Genomic DNA, 27,779 nt, shown 5'->3' with positions numbered 1-27,779 from the left:
GGAAGCTGGCCTGCAGTCGTAGAAATAGCTGCATAGAAAGAACACATCTTACAGTGCTAGAGATTTTGTCATTCAAATTCTTTGTGAAAAGTATTCAGCAATGAATGAATGGTTTAATGAAAAACTGTGGTGGGCCATTGATTGAAGCTAGCTTGTTGTCTGAGAGTGGTTCCATTTCAGCACCAGAACACTTAACAGTTCTTTTATTGTTAGCAATAAGCGTGCCACCCTTTGGATTGCTAGCCCAAAAAGGAGAGGAACACGGAAGGAAACAAACCCTGGATTCAAAAATGTGTCTCGTCCAATACAGGTGCACAGGAAAAGCCCCCAGTGTCAAGTTAAATTCATAAATTATATGTACACAGATTTCTGAATGCTTTGGAAGGCTCACTAGTATTAGTTACAAAGGTATGAGTTTGAGTCAAGATCTAGCTGGTCTCCAAGTCCATTTTAGTGACTTATGCATTAGGCTTAATTTCCTGTAGATGGCATCAGTTTCTTTAACTCATAAGAATTTTTAGCTATTAAATTTTGGGTTTTTTCATCTTGATCATTTAATAGCAATCTAATCCTGGCAAAATAGTAAGAAGGCAAAAACTTTCTGTTCTGTCCAATTTTCAAACTTTCGGCTCCAATTTTATTAGAATGACGGGTATAATTATTATTTAAAATTGAGACTGCATTTACCTGTGGTTTAAGTATCAAGTAGTAGGATTGTATCTATCTGCAAAATACAAACAAAAGTATAAATAGAGTATAATTGAAGAAGCATAAAATACATTAACGAGCCATACACATACTTGAATATAAAAAAAAAAGTGATGTTTTTGTTGCAACCAATGTAAAAAATCTCCAGAGACCATCTCTTGTACCATGATGTCTAAAATGGTCGCATGTCTAAAATTAAGCAAGGCTATGTGACCACTGCTGTCTCAGGAGGATGCTGAGTCATTAACTCGCATTTATTACATCTTGGCTGCATTATTGCAATTTATTGTTCACAGGCTTTTAAAGCTGTTTACCTTATAAGTTAAAATTAGCTGAGGCTTTTTGGATGCAAGTACGAAGTCACTCAGCATTTGTATATCAACCTATAGCAATTGTTCTAGGCTGTTTTTAAGAGTTTTTTCTTTCTATGCATATTATAATTATTCATAGTCTTGTCTATAGCAGTAATAGACCTCTTTGTTTTGTAAAATACTCATATGAACTCTGAGGGCTCTCTTGAGGTTTAGAGGTGGCTGTAATTTATTGAGTATAGACAATCTCCTCGAGGCTGCATGTAGATGCTAAGCTAATGCATCATGGTATTAATTGATGTAAATCTTACTGAAGTCTCTAGGTCAAATTTCAGCAGTTGCCTAAACACTAGTTTGTTACATACTGTAAATGATCAGCGATGGCAAGTACAACTGGCACCAGTAGAATACTCTGTGTGGTGGTAAAACTGAGTTGCTCTCTAATGGACTGAAAAAGGGGCCCCAGGAAAAGCATATATAACTAGGAGCAAAAAGGGTGCAACATACTTCAGTCCCTTGAACTTTTGCTTGCAGCAGTCTCTGGACTTCAGTTGTGGCATAACCAGACCAAATTCTGATCGGCTTCAGTGGATTTGTGTTCACTTATGCCAGTCAGCATAGAATGCTTGATCACTGTTACTTACCCCATTGTTTCATTTCCACTTGTCTTCATCCACTGTTGAATTTGGCCTGGCCTGTGTGAAATTAAGGGCTAAGGGTAAATGAGTTCTGGATGTCTGTTGGTGTAGAATTGCTATATCCCAGCCACTTGAGTATTTTTCACAGGCAGACCCCGGAGTAGCTTATTCTTGTAAGAATAGGATTCATTATTCTACATGTTTAAATTTTTTAACTGAATTTCGAAAAAGGAGGGCAAGCTAATGGATCTTAGTAAATGGATAAGAAGCAGTAAGGAAATATTTTATAAATATCTATCTCTTCTCCACATATATTACTTTATGAATTGAGACGTTTATTGTTAAATGAACTGTTTTGAACACCCTTTCTCCCACATAAATCTGGCTGCAACTTCCCGTGGTATTTTGTGGAGCAGTTGTTAGATTTTTTTTCTGTTAAGAAAAAAAAATAAGGCTCAAAGCACTATAAAATAAAAAAATGCCATTTTAACATTGCTTAGACGGGACAAACTGCTGTTCTGCTCATAGGAGGGCAATAGTTTAACACTGAATGTTTCCCAACAACCTTGTTCTTTGGTTGGCATTCTCACCTTTTTTCTCTGTTTCTCCATCATTGCTTCTTCTGTTCTTTCTCTGTCCCTTCTACTGTTTTCCTGCTACAGGAGAGTTTAACTACAAAACAACCAAACAATAAACATGTGCAAAAAAGATGAGAATTTTCATGAATAAGAATTCCAAAAGATGATGTACAGGATAAGACTTTCCTGATTTAATGTTAATCTCATTCTTTGTGTTAGAATGATTTTGAATGCCCAAGCACTGAGAGCTAATTTTTCAAGAGATTCTTTTAAAATGTTAGTTGTATTCATTTTGCTTCCCCCATCCATGCTTCTGCCTTGACAGTACACATTTGAGTATCCAAATTTTGTATTTTCCAATATGGAAAGATCAATATGTAATTTTATGGACTAATTTGAGCAAATGTTGTTGATCTGATAAGGGTGTTCCCAGATCTATCAACTTACTTATGATGGTATCTCTGTTTTGATTTAGTTTAAACTCTGTAGGCTATTCTTTAATTAAATGGTTCCAAAATGATTTTTTTGTTAGAGAATATATAGTAATCCATTTTGCACCTGCATATTGTTGTGATTGTATATGTATAAGACATAACAAAATGCCACTTCATTCTAGCAAACTTAACAGTCCAGAAGTTTTAGGATATAATGTGTCTAAATAAACAGTTCTTTCAGAGATGTTTTTCTTTTATAAATGTAAAACAATGGAAGGGGTTTTTTTGTGTTTTTTGCTTTGTTTTTTGTGCCCCGTCTCCCCCCACCATATTGTTCACCAGATATGCTATGCTTCCTTATTGCTATAAACAGGCTTTCATCGTGCACTTTTGTGTCACTCTTGCCTACCCATTTTCAAATGTCACCAGCCTCCACTTTTGCAAAACTAGTCTGTGTGGGGGTACTAAGGAATGTCTTTCTTCAGCATCTTTACCTAAAACTCAACTAGATTTAAAGGGGGGGAGGGAGAAAGGAGTATCTCTGTTGCAACGGACAATTTTCTCGGCGTCGTTTCCATTGAAGATGAGCGCATTAAACAGCTCGCTGTTTACAAGTTTTCGTCTCTTGTTTTGTGGCAAAGTTGCATACGTTTTAACTTCCCGTATGTATGTGATTATGAAGATATTAACCTTTTTTCTTTGTAGGCAAAATATAATGATTTGGGCAAAAAATAAGAATCCAACTGCTACTAGAGAATCTCTACTAAGCCAAGCATGCAGTTAAAGTATGTGTCTGTCAGTGATGATGAACTACTTTTAAAAGCATAGGAGTAGGGAGGACAGCTTAAACTTTTAAAACACAATTCAAATGTGCTCACCAAAAAGTTTCATCCTTTTTATATCAAAAACCTTCAGCAACTTGCTCAGAGTAAAATGTTCTTCAACTTTCTAGTCTAATAATTATTTTATAAATATCAGAAGTGCAGTGCACTTAATTCTTTAGCTGAAGGCATTATTTTCAGTTTCTGTACACTGCTTCAAGCTTGCTCCATTTAATCATTTTAAAAGCTTATTTGGTGTAAATTGAATTTAACACCATAGTTGCAAGGGTGTTATATAAAAGTCCAAAAAGAGCATTTGTGGCATAGGATATTGTACAACAATTGAGTTTCAGAACTGGAGCAGCTACTGAATCATCTTAAACTCTTTAGCACCCTCTGTTGACATGAACAGGTAATGTTTGAGTATATTGTGTTGTTACTCATTAGCAGGAAATCTATCAAAATACATACAACTAGAAATCAATATATCTACTACATTTTACTTTGCAGATTTGTAGGATGTGTAGTATTGGTTTAATCTGGAATTTGCACTACATGTTTTACTTTTTATTTTATTTTCATTTTTTACCTTTAGTCAAGTTTCTGCTTTAGATCAGTTGAAATAAATCACCAAGCTGTCTATAACTAGTCTTTTTATATTTTATATTTTTTCATTTTCGTTGGCTACAGAGATCTTCAGGACATTTGAGAACTGCATGTGTGGTTCTGTAGACATGCAAAATTGTCTGTTCTTTTGTAAACCTTTAAATTTTCAGGCTGTTCTCTTTCAAAATAATAGAGAAGCCTGGAATCGCCCATGCTAAAATTAAGAATTTATAACTGTGTGGAACAGATGTTTTCATAAACATTTGCTATAATTAATTTCAACTAGGGGATTGAAGGAACAAAGCAGTTTTTCCCTCTTCAAAACTTTATTGCCTTTTCCCATACAGCAAACTCAGAAATCTTTGCCTTAATATTGTTAATGTAACAAATTTGCCCCTCTCTTTAGTTCTCATTACAAGAAAAAAGCCTAATTTAAACAAGATAGTGACTTTTGGAACAGGGAAGACACATGCTGAATTTAAAATGTTACTTAAAATGTATGAAAATACCAAAATTTAAAAGTCACTAAGTAATCACTTTTGAGGCCAAAATTTTACTGTGTCAATGGTCAGGAGCTCTTGACTACTAGAATAATTTTGTGTGAATCTGATGCTCGCTTATGGAGTAAATAGACTGCAGGAATTTCATCTATGAAGAGTGGTGAACCTTGGTGTTACAAAAAAGCAAAGAAGTCTTATGGCATTATATATACTTTTAACGCATAGTAAAATGCTTATTGTATATTGTTTAGCCCTTTATACGGTGGTATAAAGGTCTGCAATCTGCTAAGTTGTTTTTTTTTTTGCTTGCATTAGGTGGAGAACACATTTTTGACTAAAAACATTCTTTCAATTTGTGTTGTCACTCGTTCAGAGAAAGTGTTTTGGAAGACTACATTTTAGGATCAGAATTTTGTTGCTCTTATAAAACAGAAAAATATTTATTTATCATACTTTTCTCTCATCTGTAAGTAGAAACGTAGCTATAGTAAAAATAGATTGTATGTAGTCTCTGAATGTCGTAAAAATATTGTTTAAGATGACCTCTTTTTTTCCTACAATTTTTTTAAAGTTTCAAAATAAGCAAAGCTTAATTGTTCTACACCTGAAAGCTCCAGTGCAGCTGCAAGGAATTTTCAGCAAACTAGTATTCTTGACTGATCTGTCATCTATAAAGTGTGCAAAGAAAAATAGGTAGCTGTCATTAAAATTACATTGCAGCTTTCAATAACCATTTAATGAGTAGCGTAATTATATAAGTATGGTACCTCAAGTACTTCACTCAATAATTAAAAATAATCTCATCTTTAAAGTGAAAGCTCTATAATTATTATTTGACTTAACCAGGACCACTGTTATGATCTCCAGTGGCACCTCAGATTGTTCAGAGTGGTTTGAAAGTATAAATTAAAATTGGATAAATCATTAAATTATTAAGCTTTAAATATGCTAAAAACGAATGTAGTGCAGTATTTGAAAGTCATGTTATATGAATTTACAACTTAAAATGTCAGCAGATACTTGTTACATTTTTCCTTGTCTCTGATATAAATATTGTATTTATAAATGTGTGTTTATAGAACTAAACAGAACTGTTCTGTAGGTTAAAATAAAGATATTTAGAAAAAATAACTTTTAAATTAATATAAAAAATAAAATGTTAAGCTAGGTGCAAACTTGTCAGCAAGAAGATGTCTGTATTTTAACACTGGGAAGCAGCTTTTGAAACTAGGGAATTTCCTAAGTGGTGTCACTTATATCTCTGATTCCTAAGCTGACAGCCATGAAAGGTTTCCATAATCAGCATAGAATTTAGGAGAATAGTTAGCTTGTGGGTGTATATATATGACCATATACTCATGTATGTGTACATATAGCACCTACCAGTATTAAATATACTTCCCAGAGGTGTGAGAACTAAATACACAGACCTTTTTTATAAAGGTAGGAGGTTATCCAGCAGCTTTCTGCTCTAGAATACCATATTGATAGACTAGTAGCTGTTTAGGATTGGATTCCACTCCCTTACATTATTATTCCTGTGCTATACTGTATCTCAAATAAAAATGCTGGTATCTAGAGTGATGATGGACTAGCCTCCTTAAAAAATTTCGTTTTAATCTCCATGTGGTTCTTCCATGTGTGCTTCTCTCTCTCGCTCTCTCGCTCTCTCTCTCGCTCTCTCTCGCTCTCTCGCTCTCTCGCTCTCGCTCTCTCTCTCAAAGAGAGAGAAGCACCTGAAGAACCACATGGAGATTAAAACCAAATTCTTTTTTTTATTGCTTTTATATTTATGTTAGTCTTAAGTAGGGAAGCTATTTTTTTCTGTCAAGAACAGAAGCACCCTGTTTTAATTTCTGCTCCAAAAACAACTTATCTAGCAGCCACAGTGTCATTTCTGTTCAGGCAGCTGAGGGAGTCAGTTGACTTAATGGCTTGTTGTTTTCACTCCACAGGTGTTAGTGATGGTCTTTCTTTTTTAATGCTCTTGATGTTCCATTAACCAGACTAACCTTTCTTCCAGCGATTTTGCAGTCTGCTAGCTTCTTCTGGTGTCTTTTTTCTTATTTCACAACCTTTCGGGCTTTTTAGCTCTTTTCAAAATTATTGATCTGCCAATGAAGACCAATCTGCAGCAGCAGCTAAGGTTTCAGCTTCTGGTTAAGCAGGAAAGGGAAGGTGAGTGACCTGAAGATTAAGCTCTGTCCTTGATCTATGCAGCCATAACTCTAGAAAAATCTTTTTTTCATTCTTCTTTCCCCAAAACAAGGTGTGCATCTTATCTGAGAGCATATGCTATGCAGGAAAACACTGTGTGTGAAAGACTATCATAAAAAAGATAGAGAACAACTGTTCTCCCCTACCACAGCATGTAGGACAGAATGCAGTGATTTTAAATTGCAGCAAAGCAGGTTTTAGATTAGAAAGAGTTCTTTGTCATTTAGAACAGTAAAGCAGTGGAATACACTGTCCAGGGAACTTGCAGAATTTCCTTTATGAGAGCTTTCTTTTGAGGAGGAGGCTGAATAACCATTTGATAAGGATAGTATAGGAATAGCATTACTGCATGCATGCAATGGGTTGACCAGATGGCACTTGAGGTCTTTTCTGGCTCCATAATTCTTTGATTATTATTTGTAAGTATGAATGTTAAACTTGGTAAAGCTTAAAATACATTTTTGTCTTGAAAATTTCCTTTTATTTCTCATATATTCAGGACTTATTTCAGGTACTGGAGGCCAAAACTTCTGCCTAAGTATCTCAGATATTGCTTTTGTTTTAACACGGCAATTCTTATGAATGATGGAAATATTAAATATGTATAGCAAGGACTACATTTGTTTGGGCAAATTCCGTATCCCCATAAAGTGGGCTGTTGAGCAGGGGTCTGGCTAGGAACTGCAAGTCTGCTCTTTGCCTGCCTTGATCACCAACTCTCTAGCCACACTGTAGGCCAAAGATGCTCTATGCTGCTTGGATTGCCCCCACTCCCTGCCCAGTAATCAGTCCATCAGTGCCCAGATCACCACCCTTCCACCCTGATTAGCCCTACAGTAAACGCAGCAGGGGTGGGAGCCCTGACTGTATGTTCCTGGACTCCCCACAGCCTACACTGCCTCCATGCCCTCAGCTCCAACCCCTGCCAGACCCCACTGTTATTTGGCAGCTCCTTGCCTCCCTGCCCCCCACTTCAGTTGCAGGGCCCAGTGGGGGTCGCCTCCAGGTATGTGGGTACAACATGGACTGCAAGGAGACTGGGAGCAGGCAGGGAGAGGGAAACCCTCCCTCCACTGTCACCTTGTGGCTGATTTAGAGTGGCAAGGCAGTTACCTGTGGGTGAACGGGGCTATTGGGCAGCAGGGTGGCAATCTAGGGAGCAGAGGGGATCAGGGTGGCAGGAGGTGATCTGGGGGTGGAGGAGATGGAAGAGATGGTGAGATCTTCACCCACCTCCTCTCTCTTTCCCCTTCTTCTCCCCCCCAGTCTTGATCCAAGACTGCCCTTGTCTTGGCAAGCAAGGCACCATTGGGATCTGATTCCTGATCTCAAAATTCTGTCTGTCGTGTGCATGCAGCATAGCTGGAGGCAGTTATTGGGACTGTTGCATTTGTTTTTGAGAGTGAAGCTGATAGAGCAAGGCCAGTTCAGTCACAGCTTGAAAGCTTTATTAGGATAGGCAATAGCTAAAACTTACTTATATAAATAAGGACAATGCTTATGTAGCCTTGGAACCAGGCAAGAAACAGGTCTGCTGGCCAGGCTTTACTGTTCCCCTGGGGACTTCAGTTCATTTGCTGAGCTCCAGATAAGTTCAGATTTTGAAATCCAAAATGTAGAAGTCCAAATGTCCTTCCAGCCTATTCATAATATTTATAGATGGTTGATTTTAATATTCTAATGACCGATCTCCGATTTGGTTTTATTTAAATGCATCTCACCGAAACTTCTAGAACCTGAGTGTATTAGATTTGTTGTGACCTGGAGGGTGTCAATTAGTTGGGATTTATATCCTTGAGAAAGCAAAAGGGAGGGGAGGCTTCCTTGTCTCCTTTCTCTTCCCATTATGGAATGTTGCTTCATACCAGTCTGTTACTTTTTTCACCTTAGTTTATGGTCTGACAAGGCTGCTTCGTTTTTACAACTTATCTAAGCGTTCTAACAAAAATACATCTTTTTTAGCAAAATAACATTCAGTGTATTTTTGTTACATTAATTACTACTATTATTTTAAGATGAAACTGTGATACAGAGTATTTGGATTATTTGATGTATCGTTCTTTCTTATAGATTTTCCTTTTAGGCCTTGTGCTCTGTTTGATTGTGTCTAATTAAATATATGAATGGCTTCCTTTGCTGACCAAGCTAGTCGTTACATATGCAGAGGTTCATACTACGGTCACTCATACACAGGTTTCTGGCGTCTTTTGCCTTAACCACATTTCTGCAGCTTAGGCCTAGACCTCTTGAAAATGGCCAAGTCTGGCAAGAACATACCCATGGCTTATGCTGTTCAGGCCTGTAGATGGCCTACAGATTGGGGATTAGATCCCACTGTGTCTTTAAATGAACATCTGTCAGTGTCCTAAGTCTAATTACAGTTTTTAAAAAGGCATTGTGGAATCTTGTCAATTTCTGCTAGGAGAGTCTAGAGTCCCCTTTAAAGTTGGTGGATATTCTGTGCTCTGTTATATCAAGAAAAATGCAATCAATAAAATCCTAATGGATCCTACCAGGGTACTGTGGCAGTCAGCTGTTCCTATTACCCTTGCCTCAAAAGGGATGGACAAAAAAAATTAGCTACTGTCTTTGGGAACAGAATGTTTGTTTCTGTTCAGACCTAGGCTCACTAGCAATGGCTGCTTCTAATTACAGGGTAAAATGGCAAAACTCCCAAAAGAAAAAGTAAGAGAAAACTATTTGGACAAAAGAATTATTTGTCAGTGAGTTTTTGCAGTTTAGAATACTGAAATTGTCAAAGCTCTTTTGGCAATTATAATAACTTTTGGATTTGAGAGGCTGCCCTCAAAGCTCCTTAATTCTGAATGCCAGCCAACTCAGTGGGTCCAACAGATATAGAATTCTATTCAAGGTCACATTGATAGTGATATAAAAAGCTTCTCTAGCTCCAGAACTGAGGTATTCCTTGCAAAATCCAGTTATCTTTTGCAGCTTAGACTTAGTTCTAAGACAGGAAAGACCTTTAAATTCACTGACAGATTCTTGGGTTTCCCTTTGCACTGCGTATTTCTGGAATATAGAGAAATTGCACCTCTGCAGCGAGTATCTTGTTTTATTACCATGGATCTTTAGATGCAACTTTAAAAACATATGCCTCCATGGAAGGATCACTGGATACTTCCTACATCAGCTCAAAACAATCATTTTGATAGCTTGATTAAGATGTGTGAAACAATTTTCATTCTGGATTCAGGGCCTTCTTTTCAGGATGCATGTAACTTAATAACTGAAGACATCAAGAAAACAAAATGAAGTAGGGCAAAGGTCCTTGACCTTTTTCCTCCCCACATCTCTGATATAAATCATATCCCAGAATAAAAACATTTGTTTCAAATGGGGGAAGGTTCAGCAAATCACTTTACAATAGAAGAGGAGGTTCATCCAAGTTTCTTCACCTGTAAAGGAATTTTGCCCTGTGTGGATCCTTGGTCTTGTTTTCTTGCAGCTAATGGGACCCCTATTTGTATCTATGGCAACTTGTTTCATTTTTCAACTAAGTTAGTAACAATTATATCAACTACGAGAATTGAAGAGCACAGTCTGTGAGAGTGGACCAATTTTATAACAGCTTTCAGACAGACATTGTCACTTGAACCACACCCTAAATTCTTAACCAAAGTGTTCGCAGCATTTTATTTCTCATTTCCCACATTGTTTACTAAACGTCATTTGAACGTGCTTTAAATGTCTATAGCACTCCAGATTTGTACTTAGAACTAGAAGTATTAGGTAGTAATAACCCAGCTGCATGTACTTTCAATATAATTGTGAGATGAAACAGGGAATAAGCCATAAAATGATTACACATTTTGCATATAATTAACTTTAAGGCAGGTTCTCATCATGCCATAAATTGAACATGGTCCCAGGCTCCCCCTGCCCCAACAGTATGGTGCAATTGGGATCTGATCCTCAATTCTTCAATCACACTTCCTACCATGCATGTGTGGCACAGCAGGAGGCACAATTGTTGGGATTGTGGATAAATTCATAGAAAATTAGGGTCGGAAGGGACTTTGGGGAGGCCATCTAATCCACCCGCCTGCTCAAAGCAGGACCATTCCCAACTAGATCATCCCAGCCAAGATTTTGTCTACCTGGGTTTTAAAAACCTCAAAGACGGAGATTCCACAACTTCTGGGTAGCTTGTTCCAGTGCTTTACTGCCTTCCCAGTGAGAGAGTTTGTCTTTATATCTAACCTCAACTTCCCTTGCTGCAACTTGAGACCATTGCTTCTTCTGTCATCTGCCACCACTGAGAACAGTCTAGCTCCATCCTCTTTGGACAGCAACCATTCTGTTCAGATCCAGGCTCATTATTTGACTGCTCAACAAGGGCACACTGTTGGCTCACATTCAGCTTATCTACAGTAATCCCCAGGTCCTTTTCTGCAGAGCTGATGCTCAGCCAGTTAGTCCCCAGCCTGTACTGGTACCTGGGATTGCTCCATCCTGAGTGAAGCACTTTGCACTTATCCTAGTTGAACTTCATCAGATTTCTTTTGTTCTGGTCTTCCAATTTGTCTAGGTCTCTCTGAATCCAGCATATCTACTCTTCCACCCAGCTTGATATCATCTGCAAACTTTCTGAGGGTGCATTGCATCCCATCTTCCAGATCACTGATGATGATGAACAAAACTATCCACAGGACTGAGCCCTGGGGCACTCCACTTCACAGCTGCCAAATAGACATCAAGCCATTGATTTTGAGCCTGATGATCCAGCCAGTTTTCTGTCCACCTTACAGTCCATTCATTCAACTCATATTTCCTTAGCTTGCTTGTGAGAATGTTATAGGAGACCTGTATAAAAAGCCTTGCTAAAGTCAAGGTATGTCATGTCCACTGCTCTCCCTTCAGTGTTTAGAAGTTAGTGGTTAAATGTTTCTATCATAATCCAAAGAATCATCAACTAAATGAAGGGCTGGAGCTTCTGGTGTGGGACACAACTGAATGTTACAGGAATAGACGTAACCTGACAGAAGTAGCATTTGGTTTTAGTTAAAGCACTTGGAAGACAAATTCAGATGCGTTTCAGTTAGGATACCAGTTGGCATTCTTTATTCTTTCATGGTTGGATTGAATATCAATAGAGATCTCCATCATTAATGAGACTGAGGAATACATAGTGGTAACTGTCATGGTGAAAGGTATTGATTTCCCTACTGCAGTCCAGAGAGAAATAATTCTTATAATTATGGTGGGGCCCAGTTATTCTTGGATATGGTAGGTGATAGATTTTTTTTACCCTATGGTCACTGATCCAAGAAGGGATGCTGCTTTATAAAGTCCTCTAAAAACAAATTAGTAGAGCTGCTTATAGGGAATAATGCGCTCAGGTTGCAAGAGCCGGAGATTCTTTGTTCTAGAATACTGAGAAAATTGGCATGTGAAATCAAAAATCCAAGAGCAAAGATTTTTAACCTATTTTAGAAGAAATTTTGAAGGAAGGATGAGGGTAAAAGGAAAATTTGGACAACATTCAGTGTAAATTGATTAACTGAATAAAGATTGAGCCAGACTAACCTGACATTTTTCTTTGATAACTTTTTTTAAAATCAAAATAAATACAGTACATCTGTATGGACTTCAGTAATACCTCTGGATATGGTGTTATATGAAAATGTATTAAACTGGAAGAAATGGTGATGAGTATAGAGGCTGCAAAGAATAAGCAAAAGTAACTGTTTGGAGAATGACAATGGGAAGAAGTGGCAGACTGAATGCAGGTTACTAGTAGAGTTCTTTGATTATTGGTGTTGCAACCAATTTTATTTAATAATCTTCATTAATTACAGTACTTTCCTGCTGTCTGTAAGAACAAATTTTTCTGATAGCACAATAGCAAGGACAGTGAGAAATATCCCACCGGAAGAATGTGGGTAACTGAACTACAGTAATAGAATTGGGATGAAATACTGTATTTTTTCACATACAGCATACCCCCAAATAAAATGTGCACCTTGTTTTTGGAATGCAGGATATAGGGGAAAAAAAGATTTTTTTTTTTTTCTAGAGTCATGGCCAACTGTGTGACATGTAGTAAGTCCTTCTGAAAACACAGTGCATCCCAGAAGTGTGGCATCCTGATGTGCTAGACTAGTGGTTCCCAACCTTGTTTGGCCATAACACACCACTGGGAGCAGAGTGCAGTGGCAGCCCAGAGGCAGGGGCGGGAGAGATCCCAGCACGCAGCATATTTCGTCCGTTGTGTGTGGCGCTGCTGGCATTGCCCTCACGACCCTCATTTGGGTTAGGAACCACTGTGCTAAACTGTTTCCTGTGATGTCAAACTTCCTGGACACAGTGGCTGCTTGCAGATGTTAAAAACAAATGAAATTGCTTTACCAGAAGCAGCAGTACATTACTTCATCCCAGTGCTGCAGTGTCTGTATAGATCAGGTGCTTTTTTGGCACTTTGAGCTAAACCTGATTCAATCAGCTTCAAAAAGATTTTAAAAGCCTGATCTCTACAGATGTTGGGTGAGCTGGGTTGAAGTAATGTGCTGCCTCTTCTGGGCATGTGGGGAGCTCAGCACATTAAAGTAAAGTGCCATTTATGTGGTGGGGTTTGTTTGTTTTTCTTTTTTTAAACATCTGGAAGTGTCCTGTGTTTCCAGGAGGATGTATTCTGTCACACCAGGCTAGTCCCAGAACCCTGGCAAAGGGTAGTAGCAGGACTTTAATTCTTTACTGTAAGTAGCTTTTTATATAATATCCTGTAAATAAAGTATTGTTTCCTACATCCCACATATCCCACATCTTGATATTAGGATACTACTAGCAGCTTGCAGCTTCAGGTATAAGCTATAGTACTTGGTCAGTAACTACAGCTGTGGGAGGTTTAACACAGGACTCCACTCCTTCAGTTTGCTGAGAAAACAAAAGCAGGAGCCATTTGGGCAGCTGACATGCACGGTGTCTCCAGGAGTGCTCCTTTTCCAGTGAAGAAAAGAGATTCCCAACTTGAAGCATGCAACCTAATTTGCAGGTGGGGAGGGGGCATGAAGGGGAGTGCTGATTTGGGGGAGAAAGGTGCAAGTTGAATAAGAGAAAACAATGGGCAGTGTAAGGCCATATGCAGAGACTAATAACAAGAATATCTGCTAAGCTGAAGGTTTGTCAGTTGGCAGAAGATGGTAAAAGCCTGGAAATATTAATAGAATGACAGAGTTACTAATGTAATGTGGCTGTGAAAAAGGCCAATGCAATCATAGGTTGTGTTAGGCAAGTTATTTCTGCAGACAAAAATAATAATGTCATTGAACAAGACATGTACTCATTTGGATTACCATGTATAATTCTGGCGATACATGTTCAGGAAGGCCGTTTTCTGCACCTATTTGTTTGAATTAGTGTACTATTATCATTAGGGGAACAAAGGCTGTCCTCTGAACGGAGACAAAAAGAGTATGGTTTGTTTACCTTTGCAAAAGACATGCATGTGATTGCTGTCTAGAATATATCAAAGTAAGCACCGGCGAGGGTAAAAATGTAATTAAAGGGTATTTAGTTACTTGTTTAAAAAAAAAAAAAAGCATGTGTAAAATAGGCCAAAAATAAATTTAGGTTGAAATTTTCAGGTTTCTAACGTCAGAGAAGTGAAAGCTTGGAAACTCTTCCAGTAGGAACAGTTACTAATTTCAGGTTCAGAGATTGCGACTCTGATGTGATAGATCTCTTTTTAGTCCTACCTGTGTTCCTGTGAAGTACCCCCTCCTCTTTGTTAGTTTTCTGCCTTGTTTTAAAGGCATACTGTTGAAGCAGTCAGAAAGGTACTACCTTCTACTTGTGAAACCACTTGTATGTTGGCTTCAGGTAAGTGTTTGAGGTTATTTCTGATTACAACCAATAACTTTTAGGATGAAAGGATGCAATTGAACCAGGTAAATTTTTTTTGTTAGTTGTTTTTTAATCTGATCACCAGAAACCAATTTGGTGTTTATGGATAAATCACTTGCACATGCCTCTGACTGTAGTATTCAACATCAGGGTGTCTCTTTCATAACCAAGCTCTTCTTTTTTTATTATTATTATTAGGAGGATCAAGTGAGAATGGAAAGACTCATCATACCTCAGATTCGGATGGAACATTTATTTCGTACAGGTGGGCATGCTTACTGTTGTTTAAGTATCTTTGTTTGAATAGGTTAGAAATCATCAACTACTTAGAGTGAAAGAAATGGCCTGGATTATTTAAGAGTACTATACAACTTCCTGTAGCATGCTCTATTCAGTAGAATGATGAGATGTTTTTGTTTTCTAATGAATGAATAATTAAAAGTCTTTTTGGAACTTATTTTGTTAGATGGAGAAAAGCTAGGTAAGACTATTGAATCATGAAGGGGTCACATCTTGAGCTGGTCACATCTTGATCTTGTGGTTTTTAAGAATGTACTAGTGCTAAAGTATAAATTAGCTCTAATAAAATACTCAGCTCACCAGTACAATCTTGGTGATCTTCTGCAAAGACACTGACCACCAGGGATCTGGGTTTCCTGTTAGCTGCAGAAAAATGCAGCTTTTTCTCATTTGAAGGAGAAAAATGCAGATTTTCCTCTTTAAAAGAGAAAGCGGTGAGAAATGGTGGTTTTCCCCTTGCAGGCTGGCAGTGTTCCAGTGGGAGAAGGGGGTGAGTAGAGGTCCTTCAGGGAATGGCATGGCTGGGGGCCAGTGTCCATGCTGCTAGTGATGGGGCGACCTGGAGACGCTGCCCCAGGAGAAGGGCGGCTGTGGCCAGGCTGCCTGGTGCAGGGTGGGAGCCCCAGCCCCATCTCTGGCCCATACCAGGGATGGACTCGCTCCACCACTGTCTGCATGAGTTGGAGCCATCACAGCCATTGTGTTCCATCCTGGGTGGAATGGGGCCTGGAGCCCCTCCCTCTCTTCCTGCTGCCTGCAGCATGGCTAGGCCAGAACTTTGCTTCATGCTGCTGCTGTGCTGCAGCCAAAGCCCCAGCTGATGGTGTGGGGTACTGTGTGATGTTCCAGCTGCTGCCTGTGGTTCTGCATGAGGTATGTTTGCACCTCATGCTGGAGGCTGTCCCAGTGATCTACAGGGACACAGTGATCCTGTGAGTCTGTGTGGGGCTGGGTGGAGGCAGCTGGAGGTCCCCTCCTGCGGGCTGGGGTGGATAGAGGGCTTCAGGTCAGGAGTGAGGGGCACTGGCAGTGCTGCAGGGGCTGTGGCTTGGGAGTGAGGGGCACCAAGAGGGCAGGGGATTGTGGGTCAAAAGTGAGGGGCACTGGCAGAGCCAGCCAGGGGGCTGCGGGTTGGAAATAAGGAGCACATGCATAGGCTGGGAGCAAGGGGCCAGGGGCCTGTGTGTTGAGAGTGAGGGGTACCAGCAGGGGCAGGGCTGCTCAGTTCCACAAAGCAGCAGGGGAGGATACAGTAGCAGCTGGACCTGCATTCTGGTGAGTGAAAATGGTAGGGGGAGCTCCAATTTGCTATGATAAAAAAATCCATAATCAAATGCCAAAATTATATAGGTATTTAGAATGTCTTTTATTGTAATGATTGTGGCACTGGTAGGCTTCCAAATGCCTTTAAAATTGTAAATATGTCAGTAAAACATTGTGGGAAAATGTAAATTTGGGGGGCTTTAATCAAAGTATTTGGGATTTTTTAAATCGGAGAATTTACCGTTTTTAAGCAGAGAAAACCAGGGTCCCTGATCACTCAGGAGAGTAGTAAACTTTGTTAAAATCTAATTGGAGTTATCATTCAAAAACAGAACAGTATTACACCTCAATTTATAATAAACACAGGAAGCACGAGTTAAGAAACTGGGGAATGGAATAAACTTGTGCTAGCATTTTCATCATATCTTGAATCTTGCTGTAATAAGTGTTTCAGGCTGTTTGTACTTGGAAGCACAGAGAACTAATAGGAGGGAATATTCAAGTGCTTCTTACTGCGTAAGCTAATAGCTCAGATGACAGAAAGAAATGGTAAAAGTATAGTTTCCTGTAATCCCAGTTACATTATTAAATTAACACGGGCAAACCTGGTTAGTTTTTATTCTTGACTTGGAAAATCCAATAGTTTTAATCTGTACTTTTACCCATTTGGATGCCTGTATGTAATGAGATTGATTCTAATGGTAGGTAGAGTCAAACTTATCACCAGAGTCCTTTAGACGATGCAGTATTTATACAGCATGCTGATTTTATATTCCTGGAACACAAACAATATAAAAATATAATAATTTAAAACAAGAAGAGCAACAATTACTAAAATTAGCCAATGTTAACAAAATGACTCAGAGGTTCCATTATTTAAAAAAAAAAAAAAAGAAAGAAAAAAAAGAATCTTCAAAACTCCTTAGGGGAAGTAAGTCCCTGAAAATAAATGGACTTTGCAGCACTAGCTGAGGTCATCAAAGTAGGACGTAGTCAGACCAGCAAAGTGAATTTCAACAGTTGAGGGCTCTTCTCTGAAAATATCTTCAATTAACTCAAAAACACTGAAATCTGGAGCTGTAAGGACCAGCATTTCAACAGATTCCCTTTGTCAAGTTTAGAACATGAAAATAGTCAATTTCATATAGCAGCTGAGAACACATCTGTACTTCTTCGGACAAAGATAGTAAGGTATACTTTTTTCTACCATTCTTCATTTGACCTAAAGGCTAAATACAGACAGTCAAAAAAATTTGAGGCTGAATCAATTCACTCTTTGCAAGGTAGTCTAAACTGCACAAATTAAACTAAAACAGAAATGAACAGACATTTATCTTTGATTCTGGAAATGCAAATACATGCCTGCAGTGGCTTAGGCCAGAAGCCAGGGGGTGCTAGAACACAGCTCTCTGGCTGTGTGTTCACTTCCTCTTCCTGCTGCCCCTGAGGTCTCTATGATTTGGGCTAAGGACAGACATGTAAAAAGCCTGAGCCTGAACTGATTTAATCTTTGTAGGTTAGTCTAACCTGGCTAGGCTAAATGAGTTGTATAACCACACAGGCATCCTAGAAATTCAGGCACATGCCTGCAGTGGCTCAGGCTAGAAGCCGGGGGGTGCTAGAGCATCCCTCCCTTCCCCTCCACAGTACTGATCTGAGGGGGGGCGGGGTATGGCCAGGCCCTAGTGGGACACTCTGATGATCACACCCTCCCCACCAAGCAGCCAAGCAGTCATCACCCATAACTCCGTGTTTATCAACCCATTAAGAAAACAAAGCCTCTCTCCATTAACTAATGGAGCTCTTCTTAAACAGCTCTTCCAAGAAAGGACATTATGCTACCTGTTGATTTAACTCCAAAAAGCCTGTCTGCTGGTTTTTTCCCACAGCAGGGACTGTAGCCAGCAAGCAGTCTGCTAGCTAATGCTGAGGTGTCTGTATAAGGTGGGAGGAGGGGGTGCAATAATCCCTGCTTAGCAGGGAGAAGCCTGGCAAATGCTCTGCCTGCAAGTCTCTGCTGGAGCTTTAGCCAGGGAGGAGAGGGGATGGGCCAGCTCTGTTGTGGAGCAGACAGCCCTGCCCAGCCCAGAGAGCATGCTGGGATACTGGGGGTATCTTGTTTATCTTAAACCAGCAAGGGATCTGGGACAGACATTGCATAAACTGGTTTGACCCAAATCAATGAAGTCTGATACTATGTTCAACCAGGTTTATCTCAAACTGGTTTCAGCCAGTTTAACTGGTTTATGTGTACTGAACATCTGTTCTGTTACAGGTTTCAGCCAGTTTCTGATCACTTAAACTGGTTTATGTGTAATGTCTGTTCCTAGCCTTGCAGTCCAGAATTACAACAGCAGGACTGTGCAGGGTTGCTCATCACTTCCTCTTCCTGCTTTCAGGTGCCTCTTTAAGTCCACAGTTGCAGTAAGTTTGAGCTGGGGAAGGGATGTTTAAGGCCCCAGATCCCAGCCAGGGTTTGCCTGGAGGGGGGACACTCCCCGACCTTGCATAAGCTGGACTGCATCCCCAGCTGGACTTGCTTCCCCCTCTCCTCCTTGTCAGCCATCCCTCACTGCTCCAGCTAGGGAGCAGAGGAGTGGGGCCATCCGTGCTGTCTGGAGCAAATGGTACAGCCCAGCCCAGGGCTGGAAAGCATGCTGGGGGACTGATTTAACTTGAACCAGGAAGAGGTCTGGGACAGAAATTTCATACACCGGTTTAACCCAAATCAGTTAAGTGTGATACTACCTTCAGGCAGTTCTATCTCAAACAGTTTCAGCTATTTTGAAATTGGTTTATGTGTACCGAGCTTCTCTTCTGTTACAGGTTTAAGCCAGTTCCTGATCACTTAAACCAGTTTATATGCAATTTCTGTCCCTAATCAAAAGGCTCAGTTTGGGCCATATGCTGCAGTCCCTTTGCAGTGTTGCAGCCATAAAGCTTTCCTAAATAACCAAATAGTCCTCCAGGATTTGAGAATTCTGTCATGATCTGTCAGCCTCCAGGTGCAGGTTCTTTTACTTGGAGAGGCATGACTATAGTTTGTGCTGCATTCTCTGTTGCATGCTAGCCCATGTTCTAAGGCTGCTCTAAGTTATCTTGCAGGCCCAACCTACAACTAGTTTTTCTGAGGAACTAGGCGGGCACAAAGATGCCCTTTGTTCCCCCACTTCCGGTAGCACCAAGTACACATAATAGTGTCTTAGGTATACCTTTATTGAATAGTAATTGTATTCTGTAAAAGAGACTTCCAGAAAAACTTTACAGAACTAAGAATGAAGTTAACTACTGTTTTAAAATCAGTGCTTATCTGTATTGCAATGCCAGAATGTTAATCTATTGTTATAATTAAAGAAGTAAAATGATATGGGAAGATAGTACAGTATATATAGAAGAGAAACCTCTGCATAGTTGGCAAACCAGCGCTATTATTAAGTACTATTCCAGTATTTAAGGTGTGAAATGAATATTTTCTGCTTGGTGGCAAGGAGCTCTTACCATATAATGCAAGTTTACTGGTTGGGTTGAACACAATATTGATCATAGTTCTGCACTATGTTAAGATAAATAGATAATGCCTTGATGGGCAAGGAAATTGGTTAAACTACATTGAAACATAATAATGGTAAAGTTTTACCTGTAAATACATGTTTTTCACTAATCCGTTTCAACGGTGTTCAGGTATCTTTGTTTTCATTTGAGACTATTTTAAACTGAATATTATTTTGAATAGAATTGGAAAATATTTACTTGATTAAATCAGTAATATGAAGATTTATGGCAGCTTTTATCTATTCTATTATGGATCTCTGTACTTAGAGACCTGAGGTCATAGATAACAGTCCTAAAAGAGGCAATACAGGCCTTTGGATCAGTGTGAATGCCATATTTGCATTTATTATGAACTCTAAATCCTAGTGAAAAATTTTACTGAACAACATATGTTACTTTACATGTATTTATATTTGTTAATACCAGTTCACAATTTGGTGTAGGCAAAAAGGAAAATAATTACAAGAACTTAAACACTTGAAAATAAAATGATACCTTTTTTGGTTGTATAACTAATCCCAAGGGCACGTTGCTTCTGCAAAAAAAATTCTTCAAAACAAGTTTCTCTGACTCTCTAGTAGAAAGTTTTGCTAGACTAGTTTAGCCTGCTATTGATATTCATCGTTAAAAACCTCTGAAAAATAAGGGTTTATAAAATGAAATGTACACAACCATTGCACTGATGTGACTTCAGTATTTGTCATTTAATGTGTTTGTGTAGAGTCTTCTTTTTAGGGTTTATGGATCTTGTTTGCTTTGTTGCAACTGATGCAGTTAGTGCCGCTGAAGTTGAGATAGCTGACATTTTCCCTTCAACTCATAAAGTTCAAGTGCAGTGGAAGTGGGAAACAAGTTTGACTTAGAATTCTAAGTAATCTGGGAGGTTACAAATATATCCTAGTTAGAGAACAGAGAATTTGCTACTTAATCCTCTACTGCCAACTCAGATTATTTTGTACATGCTGGAAACAAAGTTTACTGGAAGTATGTGATTTAAATGTTCTGTTCTGTAGAGCATCTTCAAAAGCTTGATAGTTTACTAATGGTAAACTTGAAACTATGGCTTATTTGGATTTGGGGTATGTGAGTACTTGTCTTTTAATAAAAAGAAAACTTCATTTGATCATTTTGGATGATCTTTAGAAGAAATATGTTTGATCTTAAAGCTACTTTTACCACAACAATAGAAGCCCTTGGTAGGTGTGTAAATATTTCCATTAAGAGAAGAAACCATGCCGGACTTCAGCCTCAGCATCTGCAATGCAGTGCCACTGGAAAGTAGGAATATTGTCTTTCTCTCTCCTTCCCAAGGGCAGCTGACCTTCTCCTCGCCAAAGAGGTGAACCCCTTGCCAGCACATATGACTACAGACTATTACATTAATCTGTTTAGCCGCAGTACCAGCTGCTTGCATGTTTTTAATTATCTTATTAGATGGTATAACAGTGACCTATGAAATAAAATGAAGGTGAGTATTTTTTAACTTTATTTTACAGGCTATTTTTCTAAATATATTTTAATGACCTAATTATGACTTTTAAGGAGAGCCATTGATACAGGCAGACTTTTTTTGGCTATTTGAATCTAATATCTTATGGATAATTATTTTCTTTCAAGGTGCTTTCATATATTAATACTGCTTATAATAAATATATAGATGGGGGAAAAAATCCCTCTCCATTCTTATATTGTATGCTTCTATAATTCTGAGACCTATGATCAGTCTGCATTATTTTTTAATAAACTTGTGGGCTAGACTTTCTAAATTTTTTAATATACTCTGATGATACACTTTTTAATATGACCTCATTTCCATAATGATTATTGCTTAACATTTTGTGATTTTGTTCCACCTATTAAGTATGTAACTGCACCAAAGTGTGATCTTATTTTATCCTGCTCGATAATACAAAATGGGTGGGTCCTCCTGTTAGGTTCTGACCTCAAACCCAGGGTCCTGGCCTACCTAAGCACCTACTCACCTGGTTTGGCACCTCTCCAGCTGACGATCTAGGATGACCAGCACTGGCCAGAAACCTTCTTCTGGGCATGGCCACCCACCCACTCCTGCCACTGGAGTGGCTAGTCAGGGTCAGCTGACCATTCTCCCCTTCCAGTATAATCCCCTGACTAGGAAGAGGAAGCATCTGGTCAAGAGGGCTCAGCCTGTACCCAGCTGCTTTTAATGTTTTTCACAACTCATGACCCTACCAGCTCTTTGCCTCATTCTTTGCCTGCCTGACCTGGCTTGCTCTTGGTTTCTGTGTTCTCCCTGGCTTTGTCTTCCTAATCCATCTTCTTCCTCAACCTGATTCCTGGCTTGATCTCCTGGCTACCTGACCTGGTTTGCCTTCTGGCTCCATGCTCTGCCTGAGTCTCGCACAGTGGCTCACACAGAGTGGCTTTCTGACTCAGCTTCTCAGACAGACCTCCTGGCTTCTGGCTTCCCAGGCTCCCCAACACTTGGATTCTGCACATTTCTTCTCGTTCCAGTTGCTATTCCAGAACCTGACTCCCAGTCCTGGCCACCCAAGACCTAGCATGACACCTCCTCTTTTCTGCTTCTTTGCGACTCAGTATTAAGGGTAAGATGATGCTCTGTTAAAGCAGTAGCCCCATTAAAGGATTCCTTGCAACTTTTACATCATGGACTAGAATGATGTTTAAGTGCATAAGTCCACTTAGACAAGCAATAGAAAAAATAGGGTTTGGCACGGTTTTTTTCCTTTTCCTGTCATTCAGTAAACATCTGCCACAAAAAGGACATTGGTGTCTAATCTTCTTCTTAGGCTCTCCTTTCCAGATATGCCTTGCTTCCTTGGAAGAAGGCAGCATGCTCTTGCTTTCTGAGATGCATTTTTTCTGTGCTCTAGCCAGTGTCTGGTGTCACAGTAAGCATGCTCAGGAAAAATATAGCAAGGAAGTGAAACTGTGAGGACGTCCCTCCTGCTTTTCTCTAAGCCTCTTATTATGGGGCTAACTTGTACAAGATGTCTGCCCCCTCCTGGCCAAGTGTTAAAACACTAATAGTCTGGAACTGGGTGATTTTTCATATCAGGCTTCCCAGGCCAGATATGCATAAGAATACATTTGCCACTCTCTTTTTGGAAAAACACAACATGTATAAGATGGGGTGGGTCTGGAGGGAGAGGAAGAAAGCAAGCAAATGATTTTGAAATGTTTATGCTGAGTCTATTGTCCAGAGCCTGGCTTAAATTGTAATCAACCAAGATGCTCTTGTCTTGTAGGAAAACTGTTTTGTCTTCCTCTTCCAAGAAGCAGCCTTTCTCTTCCTTACTGTTCTCATTGGTTTGCTGTGCTCTTGTGTTGTTAAGGTTACCTGTAAGTTAGAGTAACCTGTTTTTCTTGGCTTGCCGCCATCTGTGAGACTACCGAGTCCCTTAGAGAAGAAAAGTCAGCTCTGGAGTTGCAAAGAACTTCAGATGATTGTTTCATCTGTTTTCATTTTCTTTTTCTTTTTAAATCTTTTTCTAACATGTCTGGTGCTAGAAGTCAGACAAGAGCATTGGATTATCTCTTCTTCTGTTTTTTCTCAGGGGTTGCCTCATTTGTCCTCTTTTCTCTGCTTCCAGGATAGAAAAGTTAGGGCATGTTGTTTTTCAATTTTTAAATTTTTGCCTTACTTAGCATCATGAAACAGAAGCCTTTCTCATTAGGTGCCATCTCATGGCTACAGGATCTTCCAAATAAGACCTGATTTTTGCCTTTAGATCCTGTAGAATCTTTCCTTGTTGTTTTTGGTTTCCAGGCCTTTGAATCATTACATTCAATTACCTTTAACTGTCTCTTAGTGAAAATGGCCTCTGTGGTTGTCTTACTCTCATCTGGGTATAGACAAGCTGGCACTCTGATTGCAGAGCTCCATGCTTTATTTCCAATAATAAGAACACAGGCCTGGCTTTCTCTCCAAGGTACTTTTCCCCAAATCAGAAAAAATTAAAAGAAGCCATCGGATGTTAGTTGACCATGCAGAGAGCTTTGTAAATTTACTTTCTCTAATTCCTTTCCTTTTTGTATCTTGTTTGAAGGCCCAGGTCAAACACCACCAAATATCTTACTGTGTTTCTTGTGTCTGGGTTATTTATTCCACAGCTCATTTGGTCTACACAAACCTCTTCATAGCTGCTCTTATTAGAATTGTTGCCAACTTTTTGAACCAGGAAGAAGTCTTAATTGATGAGCTCTTTGAATCTCTACTTGATGTTCACTAAACACTTTTACCTGAATTTTATATCTGATTTGCATGGTGTAGGTACTTTGAGTTTCTGCTGAGTTGAGTGACTTGATTTTCCCATTCAAAGAAGTATGGAATCTAGTATAGGCCTCCACCAAAGTTTCTTCTTTGCGGACAGCATGTGGGTTAGTAGGGAAGTGACAGTAAACTGACAAGTTTACTTAACTCTTGGGAAGCTGACAACGTGAAAAGGATTGGGCATCAAAAATCTTGAGAGATGGAGGGCAAAAGAAGAAAAGCCAGGAATTGGCACTGATTTCTTAATATCTCTATAAGCCATATTCCCTCTTATTAATTATTGCAATTGTTAATTTTTTGGTAAAGAGTAGGTTTCCGTACTACTTTGATTTTCAGACAATTAATTGAAATGCATCTGTTTATGAAGGATCAATTCAGTGCATTTCAAAGATGCTGGCTGAAATTGTTGATGCCCAGAGCAAAAGCCAGCCATAAAAGGCATTCTTGGTGAGACCTCTATGTTATAGTTGTAATATAAGTAAATAGTTAGTCTGTACAATTGTGGAATCTGCCACGGAAGACGAGAATTAATTTTGGTCTTCCCTTGTTTAAAGAGCACTAAGGGCATTTTTACACATGCTCTGGGAGGTGTGTGGGGTGTTTTTATTAGCAAATCATGCTAATTAAAAGTGCCCAAGTATCACGGTATCAGTGTTCCCATGCAGAAAAATGGCAATGGGGTGCTTTGAACTAAAGCTGATCGAATGAACTTTAGTTCAGAGTGCCCCACTGCCCCCCCCCCCCCAATTTTTCAGCACAGGGACACTAAAATGTGATACTCTAGGGTCTGCTGGAGAGCATTAATTTCCGCACTCCAGCAGGCTCTATTAATCTTTCCAGTGCAGGCTTAACAGTGCAGTGCACATGTATAGGAGCCTTAAGAGTTTAGAGAATCTGTACTAGCTTTTTCTTAATGAGGTATATACACACAAAATGTATAAGTGGGGAGTGGAGAATTCATTCTAGAAGTTGCAGCTGGAACTTGAAAATGCAGTAGATTATGTCCTGTTTAAAGGAAACAAATAACCATGGAAATAGCACTTAGTTTCAACCATGTAGTGCTGTAATATGGTTGAAAATCATATGACTTCAGCTTTTATAATCAGACATACAGATATGCTGCAGAGCAGTGGTTCTCAAACTTTTTACAGTAGGTACAGACATTCAAAAAAGCCTGAGGCAGAATCAGTGCAAGTTGCACAGTTTTCCATTAGTAGCCTAAGTTTAGGTCAGTAGCAAACAGAACACACATTTGCCCTTTGGTGGGGGGACAAATCTTAGACTGGGTTCTGTCATTTTTAAGTCAGTCTGTGTGCTGGACTTCTGTTCTGTTACAGGTATAGACTGGTTTCCGATCACTTATACTGGTAAAAGTGTAATATCTGTACCTGGCCTTAGACTGAAGATCTCCCTCAGGAAATGTCAGCTTTTTGCTTTCACTCAGTTTTTGACTAAAGAAAAATAATGGAGTTATTCTTTTGCTGCAAAGAACTCAGAAAGGCCCCAATGGGTCAGAATGTTTTTAACACTGTGTATTCCTGTTTTTGAAATCTGTGGGTTTGTGAATCAAATTTGCACACCAAACTGTGCTAACCATTGTGTGGTACTCTGCAGCGCCCTGACTGAGAATCACTGCTATAGATATATAATAGAACATGTTGTAATGTCTTTGGTAATTGCTGATACAAACAACTTATAATTGTCAAAAATATACTTCCGTTGTATATGCACAGTAACCACTGTGGTTAAATGTACTTTTATGTAAGTGGAAAACATTGTACTGTTTGCTAAAATATTACTAAATCCTGACATGATTGAAAACCACAAAAATAGTTACTGTTTGTTGTCATATCTAAGGAAGGAGACACCTGTGGTAAAAGGAGGGGACAGAAAATGTATTTGAGTGATAAACATCATCTTCTAAAGCAACTTTTAATCATAGGGTTATAATAGAGATGCAGAACCATAAATAAGTAGCAGAGAATTTAAGGCCAGTCTTGTCCTATTGGCAGCATTTCAGGGTTTTTTTACGTTTCCCATTTCTAGGAAACACCACTAGTCCTTTAATTATCTTAAAGAAACAAGCAATAATGTTTTTGTCCTAAGCTTTTAACAAATTCCCCCAGTTCAAACAGTCTGGCAACAGCTCATACTAAAAAGAGTGAGAGTTAAAATATTTATTAATAGTTCTTAAGCATAGCAGTAATGCAGTGAAATACAGTATCAGGACTCCATTAAAACTCCTCGTGCCAATGTGACTGAAACTGACAGATAAATGGCATCACATTCTTCTTGGTGTTGAGTTGTACGTTTCCAGATCTTAATCAGGCTGGCATTTGCTCCTTGGAGAGGAAAACTAGTCCGTAAGATTCTTAGTGACCTAAAAGCAAGAACATCTGCTTCAGAACCGTCAGCTTTTTAATGGCTGAGGTTAGCAGCAAGGGGGCCTGTAGATGATCAGTTCTTTTTCTCAGTACTAGGTGCCATTGTAGTTGGTAGCATTTTAAATAGAAGATTTTTGTACTACATGGTTGCAGCAGAAGTACTAGAGCTTAAATAAGATAACTTAGTTTTCATACAGAGTCTGCTGAAAGGAAAATCTAATCAGTGATTTCATTCTGCTGAGGAAACTACACTGCTGATATATGTGTGAAATATATAAAAATTCAGCACAGAGGTACAGTGCTGATGTCGTATTAAAATTTTTGTACAAGTATTAAGTTTCCAAAAATAATGTAAAACTGAGATTAATCTGAAGATCAACCAACAATTTCTTTTCATCATAAGAGCACCACTGAGTAAAACCATCCTAAGTCAATAGTTAAAAAAAATTAGTATATTCTCTCTCAAAATCCCTGATGGCTTTAGCTATGATGATGAGTGTGGAATCAGTGTATTTACAGAGGTGGGAAAAGGCATTGCAATAAACCTGCTAATCAGTAGTATGTATGCTTATGAACTAAAATTAGTGTATTGGTTGAATTATCTTGTTTATAGTCATATTTCAATTCCATAAAAATTTAAATTGTGTATAAACCTATCTTTTTTTTTTATTTTTATGATGACATCTACTGCAAGAGAATAATTTCAAAATAACCATTCTTTGCTCCTTTTAAAACTATACGGGATATCTCAAGCCATGAAGATGTCAACAAATAAAATTACAGAATGTTGGGCACCCTCTGGCAGCGTCTCTTTAATTTGATTTCAGAGCTCTAATTTTTAACTTGCACTATTAACTTCAGTGACACCAACTTTAATTTCTGTTATAGAATAGATGTCTATGCGGGTGTAACGAGGATACCTAAGACGACACAGTAATGATGTAATGGCTAGTAATTTCTTATTGGATATTAAACCAGGCTGTGTATAGACATTCAGGGAGGTTAGACAGAGTTAAAAATAGGCACCTGATCTAAGGTAAGTTGGATGGGAAAGCTAGTGGCTAGGGGTGGGTGTGAAAGGAAGCTTTAGGAGGGAGGGAATGGGGGGCAGAGCGGGGATTGGGGAATTAGGGGGCAGAAGAGGTTCATGGGGGTTTGGAGGGGCAGGTGACATCAGTGGGAAGGACTGGTGGGCAGGTGGGGTCTGCAGGTGGATTGGGAGGATAAATGGGGTCTGCAGTGGGATCAGGGAGTTAGGTAGAGTCCACAGGGGGATCAGGATTTGGGCAGGCTCTGTAGGGGTGTTGCTGGGGTCTGGGAGGGTTTGGTGG

At 39.2% G+C, this 27,779-nt stretch overlaps 1 protein-coding gene across 2 annotated transcripts in view; it reads left to right on the top strand.

Moving 5' to 3' along the window:
* TBC1D5 (TBC1 domain family member 5) overlaps positions 1-27,779 on the top strand; it is a 475,698-nt gene that overhangs the window by 224,794 nt on the left and 223,125 nt on the right. For both annotated transcript variants that reach the window (XM_019535723.1, XM_019535731.1), the window contains exon 4: positions 14,875-14,941. In XM_019535723.1, coding sequence (XP_019391268.1) covers positions 14,875-14,941 — 67 coding nt within the window. The remainder of the gene's footprint in view (positions 1-14,874; positions 14,942-27,779) is intronic.

The sequence above is a fragment of the Crocodylus porosus genome, unplaced genomic scaffold, assembly GCF_001723895.1.
Source record: "Crocodylus porosus isolate Cpor-Errol unplaced genomic scaffold, CroPor_comp1, whole genome shotgun sequence".
Lineage (NCBI taxonomy): Eukaryota > Metazoa > Chordata > Crocodylia > Crocodylidae > Crocodylus > Crocodylus porosus.
The sequence above is the reverse complement of the archived record's forward strand: the minus strand, read 5'-3'. Positions and strand labels throughout refer to the sequence as shown.